Genomic DNA, 21,934 nt, shown 5'->3' with positions numbered 1-21,934 from the left:
ATATACACACTATATGCAGCGCTTAAGCTATAAGCATCATACTAGACTTATTTAATAAGATAATAGGTATCCATTGTTTAAAAAAAAAATAGTAATTATAATAATTATAATGAAATAAAAACAAGAAAATCTAGTTGCCTTATAACTATACAATTTTATACAAACTCTAGTATTCTTATTCAAATAATATTTCATATATGTACTTAATTTCGTACTTCACATTTCGCTTTACATAACTTAAATGACTAATTTTGTTTTTGCCTTAAACGCAGTTTATTTTGTTAATCAATTATTTAATATATATATTTATGTATATATATTTATATAATTTTTTAAATTAGTTTTCTTTTTTTTTTTCAGTTTTCTTTCATATTTATTTTAAAAACAAAATGAAATACCAACTAGCGCACAAGTAGGGCAAAGTGTAAGTGTATATACTATATATAAGTATATATATATATATATATAAATATGTGTGTGTGTGTGTATTTAGGAAAGTTCGTGTTTGTGGGGTAGTGTAAAAAGGCGCAAGCGAGACAGCATTACACGGATTATGCATCTATTGTGAATGGTTCAATGCATTATTTAATTATATGGTTTATATTTTATATATATTTAGAGAGAGTACATACAGTTATAGTTACAGTTAATTTTGTGTGTGAGTGTGTGTGTGAGTGTATGCTTCTATATGCAAGATGGCAATTTTTTCACTTATTTGTTATTAAAGGGATTTTTTTTATTTTAATTTATTTATTATTTTATTATTATTTTTATTTATTTTTTTTTGGAGGGGGAGGTTGTTGAGTATATAATTTGTTGTATTCATAAACGTTGAAATGCAAAATTGCTAATAAAAAAATATATAAATATATACAAATACATACGCCTACATGACATATGTATGTCAATACGCGTTCACATATTCACATGTGCATACATAAACAAATATTATGTACATATACATCATGTGCATATGCATAAATGATTGAATGTGATCTTGAAATGTGGTACACAAAACTATCAGAAACACACAAAAAAAAAAAAAAAAAAATTCTAAACGCACGCAGCTAATATAGATAATGCACATGACTATTTCCATCTCTTTCGCTATCTATCTTCTATCTCTTTCGCTCACTAAAACTCTGCTCTCTCTCGCTCTCCATCTGCTATCAAATGGCCAAATCTGTTTCTGTCTCATCATCACACGTTTCTCTCTCATATGGCTCACTGTTGCGCGCTCATTGAATTGATTTCTTGTTCTTCTTGTGCTCGCTCGCACGCTCTCTGTCCCGTTCACTTAACTGTTGGGTGGGTCAGTGGCCGCCATAGCGTCTCTGGTATTGGATTTGGGCCTGGATATCCTCAGCGATCTTCTGCAGTGGCCAGCTGGCCGGAAGCCGAGTCCGGGGATTCACCACCAGAGCCGCAGCGCGGTGAACGGGGGGACGAACTGCTTGAGCTGCCAACTGAGGATTCAGACGATATGGAAATGATTGAGGAGGATGAGTTGACGAGACGAGTGTCGCGCATTTGCTGCAAACGGCTGTTGCTGCTGCTGTTGCCGCTATGCGCGCTCGTTGTTGCCGCTGCTGATGTGCAGGATGATGATACTGTGGGCGAACCTACCGCTTTTGATGCGCTCGACTGGAAGTGCCGCCGATGCTGCTGCTGCTGCTGTTGCGGGTGTTGCGGGTGCTGCTGATGATGATGATGATGCGGCTGCGGCTGCTGTTGCTGCTGCTGCTGCTGATGGTGATGGTGGTGATGGTGATGATGCTGCTGCTGCTGTTGTTGTTGTGGCTGATGGTGATGATGATGATGTTGCTGGTAGCCGCCACCTGAACTGTTTGTCCCACTATTGCTATTGCTAGTGGCCAAACGCAAATGCTGCGGCCGCTGCTGCTGCTGTTGTTGTTGCTGCTGTTGCTGCTGCTGGGCATGATGGCCATTGTAGCTGCTCGGCTGGGTATTGGAAATGGTCTTGGTCAATTGCTGCTGCTGCTGTTGCTGCTGCTGCAAGGGTGGTGGCACATAGAGCGGCTGACGGTAATACGAATTCGAGTGACTGCGCTGCCCCGCCTGCTGTTGGCCGTAGCTTCGCGTCGCTGTATTCCCGCCGCTGCTGCTATTGGCTTGGACGTGGCCGGTGGTTGTGTTGTAGATATGACTGTTCAAGACTTGATCATCCAGTCCGTCCGCCGGGGCATCGCTGAGTTGCTCCATGTCTGGCTGTTGTAGTTGTGAAGAAGATATACATGTATGTTGGCTTGGCTGGGCCTGTGGCTTGGCTGGCATGCTGGCCGCAGTTGCTGCACCGGCGACGCCGCCGTTGGTGCGCAACAGTTGCGCACGCGGCGTGGCATTTGGTTTGGGAGCAATTGCGGCCAGCATGGCACAGCCGGCGGCCTGCTGCTGCTGCTGCTGGTGCTGCGGCTGCATGAGGCCGGCAGCCATTCATCATGTATCTATGCGTGTGGGTGTGTGCATTACCGACGAGCCCGACAACGAGCTGTTGCTGATGGCCACCATTATCGGCTTGGGTACAGTCACGGGCATCGCTGCCACATCCAGTCCATTTGGCGGCGATGAGGTGATGTCAATAACCTCGACAACCGGCTGGCCAACAGATGTTATAGACTCCCGTTCCCGGTCGCCAACCTCGCAGTCTTTGCTGTCCTCAGAATCATCCGCCGATGAGGTGCTGCCCCGCCGATGACGCAGCGCCGTCAGATTCAGATTGCTAGCCAGCTGCGCCTGTGGCGGCAGCTGATGCTGCTGCTGCTGTTGTTGTTGTGCAGCCGCTGCCGCCGCCGCTGCTGCTGCTGCTGCCGTATGATACGGCTGTGCCAGCGCGTGCGGCTGCAGCACCGTATGCGGATGATAAATCTGATGCACTACGGCACCGGAGGGCATGATCACATACTTGGCGGCCCCATTCGTGTAGGCGGGCAGTGGCGAGATTGGATCCACGGCGGTCAGATACTCAAAGTTCTCCCGTATCCATTCGCGGTAGTCAATAACGTCATCCGTTATGTGTATAATGCGCCCTATATATTTGTATATACAGATAATCAAGAACAAAAATTGATATTAGAATCGTCCAGTTGCTTTATAAAAGCACATTTCAATCGTCAAACAAATAATGGTATGCAAATTAATTTCTTCTTATGTTTAAAATCAGTTTAAACTCAAAATGTGGTCGTCTTAATTGGTCCATTTTGTGCTGGATAGAGTAAACGCTATGTCCATTGTCTGGATCGAAGCCTAATTCCTTTTTCATGTAACCAATCAGAGTAGAGGAATTTAAAAGATGAATACAGCTGCGATTCATCAAACTCTAATTTTAGGCATTGATGCTATTAATTTACAAAAATCAAGACATTTATAAGGCTTCTTTTTCATGTACAAATAAATGATTAACTTCTGTTTTACATATCATCAGATTTGTAATAGTTCTTAATATTATTTGAGTTTTTCAATAATAACTTTCAAGTAAAATTGTAACAATTATAAATCGAAAGAATCAAAATATATCTACTCATCGTATTCGTACGATCAAAAAAAAAAAAGCCGGATGTAAGTTCAAAGTTTATCTAACTCATTTCGAATTCCGATTCAAAGTTCTGGACAATTCTAATTTCTGTTAGCACTGCATTTAAATTGAAAAAATATGCAGCTCATTTTGAAATTTGCCTATGCTCAAACTTATAATAATAACATAAAATGCGAATCCAACTATATATTAAATACATTAAAAGCTTATATCTTCTAGAGTTCATATACATAAAGATTGAGATAAGCTGATCTCAAGATATATGTTGGATATACAGACGGGGTAGTTGAGGCTTCTCAAGTTGGTAAAGTGTTTAGCTCTATTTAATGTTCACTCACCTAATATGGATGTGACACGTGCATCGGTGCCCCAAAGATTGAGCGGACTGACCGCCTGGGTGAGCACACGATAGGCACATTGGAAGGCCTGCTTAACATGGAGGGCACCGTAGCTGCTGCGTCCGATATCGTTGCCGGGCGTTAGGGGATCCTCAATGCAGAGTAAGGATGGCCTGTGGCCATCGACCATGTCGCGCTGCAGCTCATCCTTGGGCATATAGCGTCCGCCGTTCTTAATGGAAATGCCAATTTTCATATAGTTAAAACGACGACCGTACAGCTCAAAGAACTCGAGCAAGAGCACGCCCAGATTCGTCTTGTCGTGACAGATGCCGCGCGGATGCAGTTGCAGGAAACTGATGCACATGAGTATCAGTGAATACGATGAGATGCCGCCCGTGAACACCTCGTTGAGATCGCGCAACAGTAGAAACTGCTTTAGCACCAGCACCAGCTTGCCCAGCACAGGATAATCGCGCTTAAACTGTTTGATCAGCTCCGCGGACTGTACGCCCGACTGCATGTTGAACGATATGTCGACCTTCACCTGCGTCTCGCGATCTGTCAGCTTGATGATCGGCACAGATGCCTTGTCCAGCACTCGGACCGTGCAGGCCTCCGCGATGTTGCGCGAAACAAGCTCAAATTCAAGGGTGCGCAACGGCAGCTTCTCCCACAGACCTGCAAAAAGTAACAACAAAAAAGAGGGAGCGAGAGAAGGGAAAAAGAGAACAAGCTTCATAAAATTGCTGCAGAAAATATGTTCGACCATTCCAAGCGATAAAAACGAAAAGAACTCTTGTCAATATTAAATAAAAACAAAAAACAAAAAAAAAACTGAATTAATGTTGAGCTACGGCCTGGCAAATCCAGTTTAAAAGCTGACTGTGATTTTCTTTAAAATTAATATTGATAGTATAAACATAAGAGTTCGATTTAAGATCAATGAAAAACTTTGATGGTTTAGAAAACATTTGGGAACAATTTAAGATGCGATTTGACAAGCATCCAATTACAAAAAAAATATTTACTTTTGTAGCACAAATTGTGTTTTATAATACTTTTGATTGCAACTAATATATACAAAGCTATATTTATATATGTTGAGAGTATCGTATAGCAATATCTTCTCGTGTTAATCTCGATTTGGAACGGTTTATATTCAAGCTTCAAACTTGATTGAATACAAAGCAAAACATTTATATTGCTTAGATTAGTGTATATGTTGGGATTGATTGCAATACTCTGCCGGATAGCTCACCTAGTACCACTAGATCAATATCCGAGGTGGGTAAAAAGAGGCCGGTGCGAAAGGAACCAAATATCTCGACCACCGCCTGCGGCCATATGGAATGGACAACGGCCTCGATGCGCTTGACCACCTCATTTCGAATGGCATGCTCGCAGGGCGTGGGCAGCACATACTGATAGAAGTGATCGATCTCCTCGTGCAAACCAATTATACCGTCACCGTACTGATAGTCGCGCACTCGCCACGGACAGCCTTTATATTTGGCTATCATTTCGGCGTGCTTGTTCAGATTTAAAGTGCTCGACTTGTTGTCCACGACGCGTTTCCTGCGCGATGGATTATAATAGGTGTTGGCGCGCTCGTGCAGCGGCACCTTGGACGCGGGATTGGCTACAAAACTGGTGTTGTTGCTGCTGCTGTTCGTGGTACTGCTACTCGTACTGGTACTGGTACTGGTGGTACTGGTACTGCTGGTGGTACCGGTGGTTGTGGTAGTGCTTGTGGTGGTGTTCGTGGCGGTGGTGTTGGTGCTATCACCACCTGTCGGCGTCGTTGTGCTGTTTGAAGCAGCCACTGTTGCTGTTGCTGTTGCTGCTGTTGTTGGTGTTGTTGGTGTTGTTGTTGGTGTTGTGGTTGTTGTTGGTGTTGGCGCTGCTGCTGTTGTCGGTGTACCGTTAACTGAATTGTTAGTGTTGGCGCTGGCGCTGATACTGCTACTGCTGCTGCTGCTTGCTGGCGAATTATTGTCGTTGTTCGATGTGGAATCGATAGACGTGTTGCTTGAGCTTTTGCCTCCGTTAATGTTGCTGTTGTTCCCGTGACGATCTGGCGTTTCGTTCAACTGCTGAAGAAGAATTTGTAATGAGTCGGGATCACGCAGGCTGATCGTAGGACCGTTGCTTATTATCCTAGATAAATTGTTTGTGGCCACCGCGTTGTTGTTATTGTTGCTGCTGTTGCCGGTGCTGCTGTTGCCGTTGCCGGTGCTACTGATGTTATTTCCGTTACTGTTGATGCTGCTGCTACTGCTGCTGCTGTTGTTGTTGTTGTTATTATTATTATTGTTGTTTTGCTGTAGCTGTTGCTCAAGAAGTGCACCCATCTCCTGGGCATTCGTTTCCCAAATCTTTAACCATGTACGCAACGCTGGTCCCTCCTGTTCCTCCTGAAACCAGCCAACACACGGATCCATTCAAATGGGCGTTTTGTGTGCTGGGCAGCGAATACGCCTCCTGCTTTCTGCCTTCACTTCTCTGTCTCTGTCTCACTCCCTCTCTCTCTCTCTCTATTATAGCGTGAAATGTAAGGATCTCTTACGCTTCTCACCCTCACTGTAATGTCACAGTCGTTGTGTGCGGTCTATATGTATATGTATGTGTGTGTTTGTGTCTGTGTATGTATTTGTCTAGATGTGAGTGTTGATCAACCGACGCCGCCGCTGTTCCTGTTCCTGCCGTTGCTGCTGCTGGCGTTGTTGCTGTCGAGCGGCTGTGTTGAGCGGCGCGTAGTTAGTGCATATGCAACTGCAACTGCATTTGCCTGTGGCTCTGGCTCCAGCTCTTGCTCTGGCGCAGCATCGGCGTTTGTTGACAGCGGGGGGGTGCAATGCGGTGTTTTAGTTGTAGTTGTAGCTGTTGTTGTAGTTGTAGCAGTTGTGTTGCCTGTGGGCAGCTAAGCAAAGCTAGTCCGTCTAATCTCTGACGGTTTTCATAACAGTCCCAAATGTGCAACTACTCACTTTTTAGATACGCAACGCGGCAAACTTATTTGCTTGGCAAGGCTACGCCGTGATGTTCCGTCTCAAGCGGCTGCAACTGCAATAAAAAACGCACAATGATTAAAATAAAAATAAAAAAACGCTCTTTGCGAACCACTTGCTTTCCTAAATTTGCAAAACATTTTTTGACCCGAGCTCAAGATGTTGCATTAATAAACAAGCTGACACGGCGTTGCCACTGCTGCCCAAAATTTATTCAACAATGACAATTGACGCATGTATGGCAACTCGTACGCTCTCTGGCTCTCTTTATGCGCATCAACGAACGAAACAAAAAAAAATAATAATAAATAAAAGAGAAGAGATCATGCATACGTCGTCTCGTGACGTCAGGAATGCGCGATCTCATTGTACCATGACAAACCACATACATACACGCCCAATGATCGCATGTGTTATCAAAAGTGGATTTTACTAAATAGAAAGCGCAAACAATTGCATTGCAAATTATGCGCTATTTTTCTACAAATAGAAATTCATTGGCGCCGCCCTCGCAACTGCAGTCGCAGCTGCAAGCTACGTCGACGCCAAATGCAGCTGAAGCGTAGAGAGCAATACCGGCGGCGCCTTAGCTGTGCAAATATTCGTACATTTTTTCAGAGCACAAATGTGCTTAGCAATAGCTGAAATCGGAAAGAAGCAGAGCCAAATGGGCCAAAGAAGACAATAAAATACAAATATACATACATATGCATATGTATAATACATACATATACATATGTATATGTTTTCGTTATCGCATTGGCAAGTGAGCAGCGCTCACGAGACTACCGCAAATCACTTCGTTTAACTGTGTGTGTGTATGTGTGTGTGAGCGCGCAAGGGCGTACAGGTGGCTTATGGCGTGGGTGCCGGGAGCGCGGGCAATGCAAATAGCGCGCACATGTACATATATTGGAAAGAAAAAGAAACGGCAACGATGTCGATTATGCAAAAACTGTTAATTATGCGTATTTTAACCAATTTATTCACGCGCGTACACAGACACGCACTCACATGCAGTTGCATTATCAAGTTCAAACCTAGACGTGAAATTATAGCACACACGCACACACATTATAAAAACGCACGCGACACTGTTATATTTACCAGTCAAGATATCTTAGCTGCAGCAGCATTGATCTTTTAATTAGACAAACACAAACATATGTATGTATTTACATACATACATATACATATATACGTATATATACATATATATATATATATACAGAATTTGGCAAATTAACACTTTCGGCTTTTTGTGGTACGAGAGACAGACAACACGGTTTTCATTTCACAAGTATGTATTGTAAATGAAAAAAAAAAAAAAAGAAGAACGACAGACTGTGCTCAGGCTGCTGCACTGTTAGCACAAATATTATACAATAATAACGTTTCGATTTGTTTAACTGCTCTCCGCTACAGACAATATTCACAGTTAAGAGCTACTGCTTTGCTCTAGCGTTGCCGCATGCAGGGATGTGTCTATCGTAAATATCGATACACATCATATGACATCGATTGTTGGTGAATTTCCAGCTGCAAATATAAGTTTGATTGAACTCGAAACAGCGGACCTATCAACTATGAGAAATCACTTAGCAAAACTTTCATAAGCCTAATTCTGGCACTTATTATTACATAATATATACGGCCGATAGATCGGCTAGCGTTATAAAGATATAACTGATCACTGAATTCATTTCATTTGTAACAAAGTGAGAAGTATTTTTTTTTTTTAATTTAGACCCGGCAATGGCTCTCAAAAGCTGAGAAAACGGCGCTGTTGTCAAATGTAGGTCGGCGTTGCCACCTGATTTTAAATCGTTATGCAGTACTGCGCAAAGGCGACAATGGACAAGCATGTAAACATTTAATTTATGCAACTGCTTGCAGTGTGTTAAGAAAACTTTTTTTCTAGAATTTACAATCGTCAGATTCACACTTCCCACAAAAATAGATGTTTTTTTTCTTGGTTGTTGTATTAAGTTGTACGTTTATACCCCAAAGCCCAATCAACAGACACCCACTTGCCCCCGCCCAAAAATACAACTACTACTGCTACAACTACAGGCGCAAAATGTATCTTGCACGTACACACACGCACACAATGGGAGCGATACGCAATCGACGTCACACACACACACACAAACATACATACATTCAGAGAGAATCTGATTTAGCTTCTTTCCTGCCTCCGATTTGCTTCTCGCGTAATTCCGTTGGAATTTTTCACACATTTTTTCTTTACCTTGACGAGTCTGTTCTCGTTGCGTTTGCGTTGTATTTCAAGTTTAGCAAATACACACACACGCCACTAATACACACATACACATGCACATGCTCACCAAAACGAAGTTTCAATGCGATTATACTATTTTTTTTGTCTTCTATTAAGTAAATGTTTGGCTAAATTTGGTTAAAAACAAAAAAATAACCCACCCCAAGATTCATTTGTCATCGTTAACGAGCGGTACGGGTGATTGCTTATGCGCCGCTTGCAGCATTTGTGGCAATCCTTATAAGCACAATTAAGTGCTTTCATGCTTTGGGAACGACCGCTTGTCTGGTTGCTATGCCTTTTATGCACATACACAGACAGGCACACAAATATGGACACATACACGCACGAATTTGTTCTTTCGAGAATAGCTTATTACCGTTTGCAAGTTGAATTGCTGATTTGTTTGCAAGTTGATTACAATCAGTACGCTGTTGGCCCAGCGTCAATTGGAATTGGTTTATTTGCGTTTTCCAAGAAAATTAAAAAAAAAACGCTAGCGAAATTGCAATTTATCTACGAACACGCGACGGCTACGCAGTATTAGAGATGAACAAAATTCAATGATAATACAACCCTGTGCATATCGATGCCTACTATAATAGTAAGAACTATCGATACTATGCAAGAGATGATGGGTCGCAATGGTCGATAAGTAACAGACTATAATTTCAAAAATGTTGTACTAAATGTAGTCTTTAATACTTTCATGTTGAGTTGATTCAAAAATTACACAAGCTTGTAATATCGAAGCCCCAACTTAAAACTCCGTTTTTTTTTTTTTTGTTTATTTTGCATACACACAAAAATTTCATGTTTATTTATTGTTTCGATTTTCTTAACTTGTTAGCTGGTTGTTACTTTCGAGTTCTTCTATTGTTGGTATACTTAGCGTTTTCCAAAATACAATGTAAGTACATACAGACATGCTACATGCTCATAATTTTATTGTTACTTTAAATTGTTGTCTTGAAACCAAAGAACTTCGTTTGGCGTGTCATTGGAAATGACAACTTAAAATGTTTCTAGTTTGTTGTGTATTTTTTGGTCATTTATTTGGGATTGTTTTTGTTGTTGTTGTTGTTAATTTCTTTCGTTTTTTACGCGGCAACTAATTTGCAGTAGTTTGTACCTTACGGAAATTAGTTGTTCTTTTGTTTTTTTTTTATATATATTTTTTATTAGCTTCATTTTTGTTCCTGTTGAAGTACATAAATTACGTAACGTACTTCCATAATGGCTTGTGTGTGGGCGCAATTACACACCGTTATTAATTCATGATGTAGTTCGACTTGTAGGTATAAATAATTAGTGTATGAATGTTCGTACTTGCCGTCGTTAGTTATAGTTTTAGTTTAGTTTATGTACGCTTGTATATGTATACATACATAAATAGCTTTTTGTCTTAAACATTTATAAATATGTATTTCGGTTTTCTAAATTTTTGTTTTTTTTTTTGGGGGGGGCTCTTTCATTTTATATAATTACGTTAAACATTCATTAAGAGCTGCGCACACTCAACAAATATTACATACAGAGTTGTTTGGGCTTATAAGTTCCTATTTGTTATGCATTTAGCTAGGGTTGCAATAAATGTACTCTTGTAATCGCGCCCAATTTCCGTCTGTTCTGTGTACAACATTTAAAGCTTGACTATTTGTTTGTTTTTTGTTTTTTTTTTTAATGTTTTTTTTATGTGAAATATTGGGAATAGTTTTTGAACCAGCCGCACAGTTACTCTACAATAAAATTTCGCCACTTTTAGGGGCGTATTGACGCAACATTTAACACCTATGTATGTATGTATGTATGTTCTTTTTTTTTATTAAATTAATTTTTTTTTTTGGTTTTTATAGAATTCAATTTGATGCCGCATTTACACATACACATATCGTAGTTAATTCAAGTTTGTGGTAAAAAAATCTAAAAAAAAACGTTTCCCTCTCTGTGGGCATTTTTCTCTATACCGATCTGATATTTGGCTTAGGCCACAACAACATTTTCATTTAGTTTAATATATTACGTTTTTTTTTTTTTTTTTTTTGAATAGAGGACATTCGATTGCATAGCTTTTGTCCCGGCTGGGCTTAAAAGTGGTTCTGTTTGGCTTTATTCGACTTTGGACCAAGCATCGCCTAACATTCTAGTTTGTTTAAAACGCAATCTCTTGATAAAGCTACAACTCGTAATGCCCTGTACCAATAATTTGCCCAAATGGAATATTATCTATACTAAAAAAAAAAACTGCTTATATTGATTATAGTCCATGACATGTACGGAAATTGTTATATTTTATGCATATTATAATTTCAACTTTGGCTTAGCATAGGGCATCATATAGTCGTTCATATGCGACTATCACATTTATTTATGATTTTTGTTTGGTTTTAATTTTCTTTCGCTTTTCGTTAGTTTTTTTTTCTTTTAGGCGCATTTTAACATTTAGTAAGAAAGCATTTAAATTTCTTTATGGTTTCGCTTGGCTTGAACTACATTCAAATTGTTTCTAGCACACTTTTTAAAACATTTATATATATATTTTTTCTGTCTTAAATACACTTGTAGAAGGTCGGAAAATGATGAATGCATGGAAGGAGTTACCGTAAAATATATTTTTATTTTCAAAAATTAAGTTTTTGTATCAACAACTTTTTTGCTTTTTAATTCCAGCTTGACAAGCCCAGTATATATCATTTTTACTATGCTTCATATTTGATCAACATCGGACTATATTATTATATTATTTAGGAAGAATGTGTCAAAGAATGGGTTTTTGAAAGGAAAACTGTTTTGATTTTCATGATATTTCAACTCTGCAATTACAAGCTTCACTTTCCTGCTCACACATCTGCAAAAAGCTGTACGCCATAATTCTACAAGGGTATTCAATATTCGGCGTGCCGAAGGTAACTGTTCGTTCTTGTTTTTGTTTTGTGTGTTTAAGTTGGACATAAATTAGGTGTGTTGTTTAAAATATTAATTATTAATATATACAAAAAATAACGTTCAGTCAAATATATATATATACACACACATATCCACACATATATATATATATTTATATATATATATATATATTTATGTGTACCATATTCGTCTATATTTTAGCATTGCTATTGATTTAAGCCAATCTATAACACAGAACACATACATACATACACATACACATATAAATCAACAATTATGAGACATAAAACCATAAAACGGCATAATAGACATACATATGTATACATATATATTGTATGCACTATATTCTAGCATGAATATCATTGTTTTTTTTTTTTTGCTTTTGTTTTTTACTGCTAGTTTGAAAATTTGGAATGCTTATCTATTCGGCATTTTTGTAATATTTCCCCTACGATATCCCAATATATATTCGCTACAGCCCCATGACAAGCAATGGCATCAAATTGTTTAAACAATTTCTAATCCGTTTTGGTTTGTTATCATGTAATACACAATAATGTGTTAATAATCAGTCGCATAAATGAATCACCTTGCTTTTGTTTTGCGTTATAAACTGGCCTATAAGAACGCTCTGCTATCGCACATCTCAACAAATTTCAACACACGCACACCCCAAAAACGTTGTCACACGCAAAATACCAAAAAAAAAATGCTAAAAGATACTGCAATAACACTAAAAATACTGACAAAAATACTAAACTTGCTGACAAAAATACCAGAAAATAATTAGAAATAACAAAACTTCCAAAAAAATACAACAAAAAGCCAACTTTGTTCATATTGAGTTAAAAATAATCACGCATACATTCACAATCACGCACACACACACATGCATTTACACTCACACTCACTCACACACACACACACACACACACACACACACACACACACACACACACACACTCATATACATACATGCACTCACTCACACATGCTAATGCTGAAGGATGCGGATCTTCTTGGCCAGCGTCGTTTCGGTCTGTTGGAGCTTTCGTTTGCTACTATAGTTGCAGAGCTTGCTGGAGACTTTGCTAAGTGTCATTGCCGATGAGGTCATGAGGTCAAGCGCCTGGAGGCTATTGTCCAGCTCATCCAGGGCTGAGAGCGCCGTTGTCTGGTTGTTGCGCTCGCCGGGATCCAGTTCGATGTCGATTAGCTGATTGGCTAGCGGATCCTCGTCATAAGGATCGTAGGGGGGTCTTAATTATTGCTTGAACACAAACAGACCCGTTGGGTCCCACTCGTTGTCGTCGACGGGGCCGAAGCATTCATCGAAATACCATTCCATTGTCTTGTACACATGACTGAGCGATCTGGCAATGGCATGATCCTCATCGGGATATACCTGATGACGGAATTTCACCTGCTGATCGACAAGTGCTCGCACCAGCATTAGTGTATGCTCCTGATGCACCAGCGTATCCGCCGTGCCATGCATCAACATCAGATTCCGACCCTTTATATTGCCCGCCTTCATGGTGAGATCGGCCTCCTGCAAGGCGCGCAGATAGTCACCCTTTAACGGTATATAGCGCTCCGTGAAAAAGGAATCTGCCATGCATAGATATAAAATATTAGATACAACGAATTTCATGTAATCGTATATAAAAAGATCTGTTTGAATACAACAAAGCTTCTTTTTACTGTAGTGCCCTTTCGTAACGTAAGATAATTCCACCCGGAATGACGAAAAATGGGCGAAAATGTTTGCCTCGTCATTAAAATGGATTCTAACTAATTTTTGAAATTTATGGGGTGAATCATTAATGACGTTTATTATATTATATTGCCAATTTAAGGAAAATCCAAGTTTTAATTTGTCTTTTTTTAATGAATTCTCAAGGTTGTAGAAACTATCAGGCATTACCCAGCCATGCCCGGGCTTGTCAACCACATTCTGCCATTAAAAATTTAATTATGCAGAGCTTTAAAAAAAGAGTTTGAGCCGAAAACTATATTTAATATCCGCTCATATGAGCCAGGAGTCATGGATTCCACGAAATGTGTGAAGTTTGTACGAAGATCTTTGAATCAGGGCTGAGCAGCTAGATTGATCAGTTAGTCGAGCAGTCAGTCAGGACAAACAAATTGTATATTGCTCTAATTGAGTTTTGATTAGTCTAGAATTGTACTTCCTTTTGTTCTATATACTTGTACAGTGAACACTCACAGTGATAGCCAAAGCTGACAATGGGATTGATGGCGACGGCGCACTGGAGCACCTGTTGCGAGTCATCGATGAGCATCATGGCCGAGGCGTAGCCGCCGTAGCCCCAGCCAAAGGCGCAGATGCGCAGCGGATCTATGAACTTGAGATTGTCGCGCAAATAGCTGAAATTGGGATTGTGGCAACATAAGAAGTCCGGCAATTAGGCTAGACTTACGTGAGCACACCGAGCTGATCCTCGATCTCAACGGTGCCCAGCTTGCCATGTACCTGGGTGCGTAGCAGCTCGCCCTGGTAGCCGCTGCCGCGTCCATCGATTTGGGCAACAATAAAGCTGCGCTGACTGCACAGATACCAGTTCCAGTCGACATGGAATCGCTCCGTGACCAGCTGAGAGCCCGGCGAGGCGTCGCTGTGAATATATATGTATATAAGGGTATAGAAAGAAATCAAGGTTTCAACCAAAACCAGGGTGCCCGAGTATGATAAGCCGGCAGCGGGTTCGAGCGGATTTTCTTAGACGTTACTTACACATGGAGCACCAATGGAAAGGCGACCTCCTCCTCCTCGCGCATGCCGGGTGGCAAATATAGCCGCACCTGGGCATGAAAGCCATGTCGTATCTCGACGCTGAAAGTGCGTGTCTGCGGTATGGCCAGCTGGGATAGACGATGGCGCAGCACATCGCCGGCATTGAGCACAAAGATCTTCTCATTGCTGGACGTCTCCACCAGGTAAACGCTGGGCGCCTCCGGGCCCAAGCACTCCTGCACATAGTAGCTATAGTCGCGGCTGAACTGGACGCGATTGTATAAACAGTTCTTGGGTATGTCATAGATGCAGTCGTCCGGCTCCAGGCGGGCCACAATTTCCTCCCAGCGCTCACCACGCTGCCATTCGGCGGCATTGATGCTGCGAGCACGATGAAGCCGATAGGTGGACTCGGTGTTGTCGCAGGTAAGGCATGTGGGCTGTGTCGACGTGATGTAGGTGCGATTCGTTTCGGTGACGTTTAGTTTAAGGCTGATCTTGTACAGGTGGCGTTCGCCGGGTCGCCTTTCAGGAGCAGCCATAAAGTAAACGATCTCGTGTCGCTCGTCCCAGCCGACAATTTCGGTCACCTCGAACCGACCCATTGTCAGCGGCACGGGCCGGCGGTCCAGCGACGAAATGAACACCACATGACGATAGTGGCCATGTTCGCCATCGCGCACAGGCAATCGCTTCAGCAGATAGCCGCCATTGGAGATCTCATAGGTGGTCTGTCCGTTGGTGACACTCGCCTGGCTCTCATTGCCACTGAACGCAGCCTCGCCCGCGGCCATCTCCTGCAGCTGCAGCTGCCGCAGCTGGCTGCCACGCAGCTGGGCAGCTAAGCGTGCTGAGAAGATCGGACGCTCCGCGGGCAATACCCAACCATCGTTGATGGTCACCTCGGTGTGCACCACCTGGCAGTGGAAGTGCGGTGCACGGCATATAACTGTGGTGGCCTTGGTCTGGTCGCGACTAGTTACCGTTACGGATAGATCGATAGGCGATGCCCATGTTAGGCCGCCCACATAACTGTCATTGCCCAGCTCCACGGGCAGCTTGATCTGCGTGGGAAATATGTACTTGATCACCGACAGATTGACCACATTCACCGTCACGTTCGGATTGCGAGAGCCCGCCTTGGGATAACGTTGGCTCAGCACCGCCGGGTACTTAATATTGTCGCCCATCCATGTGTATCTGTCGCAAAGATGTGGTTATTACATGTCATATAGATAGTTCTGGACTGAGAGCATGCAATACGATTTTTGTAATCCATATATGTAAAAACTATTCTATAAATATCGATAATTATCGATATGGAAATGGGGGCAAATCGAACGAAAAGATAAGCATGATCTATGTTAGGTATGAGTAAGGAATTTATATTGGACCTCTTTGAAAGACAGACATGGCAAGATCGACTCAGCTCATTGCCATGATCAATAATATGTATCATTTCTGGGCTCGAAATTTGCTTCTCCCTGCCTCTTTTCGTATATTTTCAATAGGTTGGTATCGCTTTCTTAACTTCCACAGCGAGCATTCGACGTTAGCTCAGCCTTCGGTCGGGATAAAACACTTTTCTATCTGCCGAGCGAAAGTATTCCCACTTTTGAGAAGTCTTGCAAAAGCGTGCCACTTTTTCACATTGGAAGACACGAAAGCGATAGAAAAGCGGTATTGCTAGTTATAGACATTAGAAGCTGGAAATTGTATTTATTATCTTGGGCCATTTATGACATTCCTTACCACTCTTGCAGTTATGAAATGATTTTTCATTTTCATGAACACTCACTTGTACTCAAAGCACTATTCACTTGTACTCACTACCATTCATTGCACTACTCACTTGTACTCATTGACTTCGCTGTCGTTGAAGCTGAGGAATGCGAGAAAGAGACCGTCCGGCGAGAAGGAAATGCTACTCCGTAGGCTCTCCAGTTCTGGCACATTCTCGTATGTCCAATCGGGCACTCCATTATAGAAAACGCCCGCAGCGCCCGTTTGTGTGATGCGGCAGACAAGTTCACCCTGCACCTTGGGCTTGTAATAGATGTCATTGTGGTGGACAAAGGCGATGGCCTGGTTGAGCGAATATGGCGCCTTGGTGCCGCCATTCCCATTGCTCGGACCGCTCCCATTGGCAGAGCCATTGGCGTTGGTTGTGGGCGTCGGCTTGCCTGCACCGCCTGCTGCAGCTCCTGCCAGACTGTTCAGAATAATGCTGCCGTTGGGCAGCGGCGACATGGTGGATGTGGCCGGCATTGCTGCTGCTGCTGCTGCTGGAGGGGGCGGCGGTGGTGGTGGTGGTGGTGGATTAATGGGCGCCCAAACCACGTGTTGCAGACGCGGTGCTTCCGCAATATTCTCCGTTGGTCCCAGTGGAAATGTGTTGGCCGTTTGCACCTCGTAAACGTGGTGCCTGGTAAAAAGGGAGTCGGATTGCATGAGCTGCCTTCACGAGCTGATGGCTTATGCAGTACGTACCTGGAGCCTTCGACATTGCTATCCGATTGCAGCAATACGTATTTCTGATCCGGCGCTACGAGAAACGATTCGGCGTTCAGTTGGCGCTGTAAAGGAAAGTACAGCGAGAGAGAGAGAGAGAGAGAGAGAGAGAGAGAGAGAGAGAGAGAGAGAGAGACAGGGAAATAGTGGTGGGAAAAGAGAGAGAGAGTGACTGTTGAGACTGGTGCGCTGCTATAGATTTATGAGCTACTCACAAACGTGGAGTTGGTCATAAGAATCCGCGTGGTATAATCCGTCATGTTAAGTATGGACAGACCGCCCGACGGATCGCGATAAACTAATTCGTGATCTGTAAGAACAAGAAACGGATTAACATATATGTACATCTAAATTTTATACCGAGGAGCTGCAGTAAGACTTAAAATGCAAAGGAATCCCTAAGAATAAAGCCCACAAATAGCTCGTAGTCTAGTCAGGAATGTCCGACTCGTAAGTACCCTTCCTCTATTCAGAGCCTAGATGCCGTTACGTTATTAGAATATATCGTGTTTATTTTCTTATAATAAGAAAATTTGTAGGGTATAGTCAAGTGTGTATATACCCAAAGCGCAATATTTGGAATCTGTAATATTATACAAGAGTATAATATAATAATAATCTCTATTATTTATTATTTCCTGGTTATGTTAAAAAACTGTTTTTGATGTATCGATAAATATCGATTTATTGAAACACCGAAGAGATTTCGATAAGAGTAAAAAACAACACGGACTGCTTTTGTTATACAAGAGTTTGGACCCATTAAAAATGGGTACTAATGGGCATTAAATGGGTATTGCATATCTTTAATACTCTCTCGGTCTGCTTTAGAAACCCACCATTGGTCCAGGTGCCGTTGAATGGCTTCCATTGCAGGCTTTTGCTTAGAATGTCGCTGGGCAGCATTCTTCGTCCGCGAATCCGCAGTCCCTCATCCTCGGGCGATAGCAGAAATATAGAAAAGATGATCAAGCTGAAGACGGCGGCGATAACCAGCAGGGCTATGAAGATGCCACGCCAATTGCGACGCTCAGGCGATATGGCCACCAATTCCTGTAAAACCGATGAAAGATTTTGTAAGTTTGGTTTTATTTCTTGCCTTCTATGTAATGTTTGCCTGCATAGCTGCAACTGTGAATACCCTATACTAATAATATTATTATTATTAGTATAGAATATAGTTGCAAGCTATCAACTTTACTATCTTGTTTAGCACAGGCAACTAAGGCCTTTCGCTAAGACAAAACAACACCTGGAATTCAAAAATTATAATAGTCAAATTTAATTTTTTTTTGTAATTTTAGCTGCAATTTTTAACCTTTTTAAATTTTACCTTAAAAGTCATGATGATGAACACAGAACGTTTCTAAAAAATTCTTTAATTCTTAACATGACGATGATTGTCTTTTTGGAACGCAAAAACAAAAAACGTTTTTAACTTTAGTTTGATAAAAATATTCTGTACAGGGGAAATATTGCTCGTCAATAAATCAACTAATTACCAAATTCTATATACTATACGATTAACTAAGACGCCTTTGAGTGCTATTTGAGCTGCGTGCTAATGGGTTATTGATGGAAAGTGGGCGTGCCTGTGGGTCTCAGTGGGTGTGTTCCGGCTGACATTTGCTGCGCCTTGTTCTAAGAAGTTCTTATGCAGAAAAGTTTGTTTCTAATTATAACGTTGTTATTGGAATTCTATAATTAAGCAAATTGGAATATTGTTGTAGCAAAGAGTGCCGACTGGATGATATCCTATACCAGATATTGGACTATCGACAGTTTTTATACAAAACACAAGAGAGAGGGAAAGCTAAAAAAAAAAGAATGTAGACAAACGACTTTAAGGTGTTTTTATATCCAACTTGTTTCTACGATTGTTCCTACAGGAGCCATATGATGTAGTTGTCCGATAAAAATTTCAATAAAATATAAAAAATATATAAAGGTCGTAATTATCTAGTTTGGTCAAGACGTCTTGAAAAACAAAAAAAAATTTTGCCATATCCACAAGAAAATTATTGACTTAGCGATTAATGACATAGTGATCCGATGTTAATAAGATCATGAAAAACGTAAAAGTTGTTCATACACGATCTTAACTTTCGACTGATCGTTTCTATGTGGAAAGAAAGACGCAACTATGCAAAGTTTCAAAAGAATAGCCATAACTTAGACTGAGAGACTAGTTTGCATAGAAACAGACGCGCAGATAGGTCAATATCGATTGTTAAAACAGATCTATATATACATGCTTAAGAACACTTTATGGGGTCGGACATGCATATGCTTTACACATTTCATGAACCAATTGTAATACCCTCTATAGGTATGTTAAAATCGCATAGAAAGGCGATACACGTATAGGAAATGAAGAAACAAACATTATCGAGGCGTTTTTTATTGTGGGAATGATCTACCTAGCGTACAGATTATTGAAACTCCAGTTCAAAACGTTGCTAGTCCCGTTAAGGAGCCTGTTTAGACTGTTTAAAGAGTATCTATTAGTCAAGAGCTGTAATGTTATTGGGAACTAGTAAATATTATTTCTCTGCCTCGAACTTCCTGTCACTTCCTGTTTGTCGTTGAAAATACTTTTGTAAGCGTCCTGTTGTTTGACTTTCATTTTTGATTGATTGCCGCGAGGCGGAATGTAGAAAATATTGATGATAAAGCTGCTTTTTCTTGTAGTTTTTATTTATTTTATTTGTATTTTTGTGTATTTTCTTTTTTCATTTTGATAGCTGAAAATTGCTTGTTATGCTATTCGCTGGTTTAATGAATTCTACTCGGGATAAACTCTATTGATTTTCGCAAGCACTAAGAGAACTGGGCAAGCTGGCCAAAGGCGAAAATCATATAAAATTGCCAAACTGATTTAAAAAGGCGGGGTGGATTTAGAAATCGCCGAAAAAAAATATATAAGGCTAGAGGCAATCAATGACTGACAGCGGCGGCTTTTAGAGTGCGACTACAAAATGCAATTGTTTGTTTGTGATGGAGGTGGGAAGGGGTTTGCGGGGCGTGCCGAAGAAAAGTGGTTTGCGATGTGCAATCCCAGGGCAAAAGTCCTTGATGTGTTCTTAATTGACAGGCGAATGCCAACGAAATTAAGGTTAAAATTTGCACACATTCACACGCCAAGCAGCAGCAGCAGCAACAACAACGACAAATAGGAGGACTCTAGAAGGGAGTGCTCAGGCAGCGGATACCCCGAACATAGCGCCGAACTGCTGATACAAATATTCGAAGTTCTTCTACCCTCAGCACTGTACTATGGAAAGTGCAATCTTGAAAAGCTTGGGTGCTAAATGTCCTGTCTTTACGAAATTTCAGGCTCAAATGTGGCACTCAAATGTGCGAGCATACAGTGCTCTACATTGATTTTTAAAGCTTTGGATTAAAGGCATTCCTATCTACTAAATTTTGGTATATCCAGATCTAATAATCCACATTACAATTCCGATAATTATCGATTTTATGGAAATAATCAAGCTATGCCCAATAAAACATATTTCAATACTGATAATTATCGATTTTATGAAAATAATAGAGCTGTGTCCAATAAAACATATTTCCGTTTCGATAATTATCGATTTCATGAAAATCTTCGAGCTATGTCCAATAAACCGTATTTCAACATATCGATTATTATCGATATTGGGGATATCTTTGAGCTAAGCCTAATAAACATTATTTCGGTATCGACAATTATCGATTTTATAGAAATCATCGAATTATGCCCAATAAGCCTCATTTCAATATCGATAACTATCGGTTGTATAGAAATTTGTAAGCAATGCCCCATAAAGCTTTTTTCAATATCTTAAATGATTGATTTTATGGAAACACGCGAACAAATATCCGAAGAAACACGATAAACTACCTTAAATTTCAAATCCCTAGCATGTGATCAAGTACATGTGGCATACATTAGCACTGAACCACGATATCCCTTCCAAACATTTGGAATAAGGGGTATAAAAGCTAACACAACAACAACATAATTTCAATAAAACTATTTTAGAGCACATTGCATGCGGTACAGAGGGAATGGCTTGTGTGTTTGAAAAGTTGCTCAACTCTGGCTTCAGCTCAGGGCCGGACAATTTACATGCATATTTAGAGCCCTTCCTGCCACTTGGACATTTTGCGACAGCCGGCGGTTGTGCCACGACCGAAAAGTTCACAACAATTTTTTTTATTTGGCTCCGATGCCAAAATAACTGGTTGAAGAACATTTTCAACAACACTTTTTTTTGTTGTTTATTTCCACTTGTTCATGTTTTGTTCTGAAATTGAATTAAAAATTTATATGCACTTGCATGCCCAACCTGCTTGAGTGGGTGGAGAGAGGGCAGTGGGGTCGAGGTGCGAGCTATGTGGGTGCCCCGGGGTAATAGGATTTGTTGAGTGTACTGAAGTGTAGAGCGCCTAATTGAAATTATTTACTATAGTGTCTATCGCAGGGCTATTTGGCTTGCAGGGAATTCAATTACAATTGAGAAAGCTTCAGGCTAGCAGATACCCTGCTTAAGTTAGTCGAGTCACAGTCCTGAGAGTGGGGTGATCGAG

General features: G+C 41.0%; 2 protein-coding genes across 2 annotated transcripts in view; both read right to left on the bottom strand.

Moving 5' to 3' along the window:
* Positions 1-1,313: 1,313 nt before the first annotated feature.
* LOC115766355 (non-canonical poly(A) RNA polymerase protein Trf4-1) lies at positions 1,314-9,624 on the bottom strand. The gene is made up of 6 exons (XM_030710255.1): positions 9,563-9,624; positions 5,153-6,957; positions 3,892-4,572; positions 2,491-3,047; positions 1,762-2,229; positions 1,314-1,466 (listed from the first exon to the last, which is right to left on the bottom strand). The coding sequence occupies exons 2-6, from the start codon at positions 6,333-6,335 to the stop codon at positions 1,314-1,316; spliced, it is 3,042 nt and encodes a 1,013-aa protein (XP_030566115.1). The 5' UTR covers positions 6,336-6,957; positions 9,563-9,624.
* A 3,467-nt stretch (positions 9,625-13,091) lies between these two features.
* The window catches only part of LOC115766433 (inactive dipeptidyl peptidase 10), a 31,491-nt gene continuing 22,648 nt past the window's right edge, over positions 13,092-21,934 (bottom strand). Inside the window, exons 2-9 of the mRNA XM_030710361.1 lie at positions 18,199-18,412; positions 17,575-17,669; positions 17,339-17,424; positions 16,701-17,273; positions 14,849-16,048; positions 14,535-14,729; positions 14,321-14,481; positions 13,092-13,701 (exon numbers count right to left, since the gene is read on the bottom strand). Of these exons, the coding sequence (XP_030566221.1) occupies positions 13,355-13,701; positions 14,321-14,481; positions 14,535-14,729; positions 14,849-16,048; positions 16,701-17,273; positions 17,339-17,424; positions 17,575-17,669; positions 18,199-18,412 (2,871 nt within the window). The 3' untranslated portion in view covers positions 13,092-13,354. The remainder of the gene's footprint in view (positions 13,702-14,320; positions 14,482-14,534; positions 14,730-14,848; positions 16,049-16,700; positions 17,274-17,338; positions 17,425-17,574; positions 17,670-18,198; positions 18,413-21,934) is intronic.

This window comes from Drosophila novamexicana, unplaced genomic scaffold (genome assembly GCF_003285875.2).
Source record: "Drosophila novamexicana strain 15010-1031.04,08,12 unplaced genomic scaffold, DnovRS2.1 tig00001151-arrow-arrow-pilon, whole genome shotgun sequence".
NCBI lineage: Eukaryota > Metazoa > Arthropoda > Insecta > Diptera > Drosophilidae > Drosophila > Drosophila novamexicana.
Note: the sequence above shows the minus strand (reverse complement) of the source record. Positions and strands in the feature narration are given on the sequence as shown.

Coding starts and splice junctions, on each gene's coding strand:
- LOC115766355 (XM_030710255.1), bottom strand. CDS start 6,335: ATGGATCCGTGTGTTGGCTGGTTTCAGGAGGAACAGGAGGGACCAGCG. Junction 4,573..5,152: donor TATTGATCTAGTGGTACTAG/GTGAGCTATCCG, acceptor TACTTTTTGCAG/GTCTGTGGGAGAAGCTGCCG. Junction 1,467..1,761: donor AGCAGCATCATCACCATCAC/CACCATCACCAT, acceptor CTGAATCCTCAG/TTGGCAGCTCAAGCAGTTCG.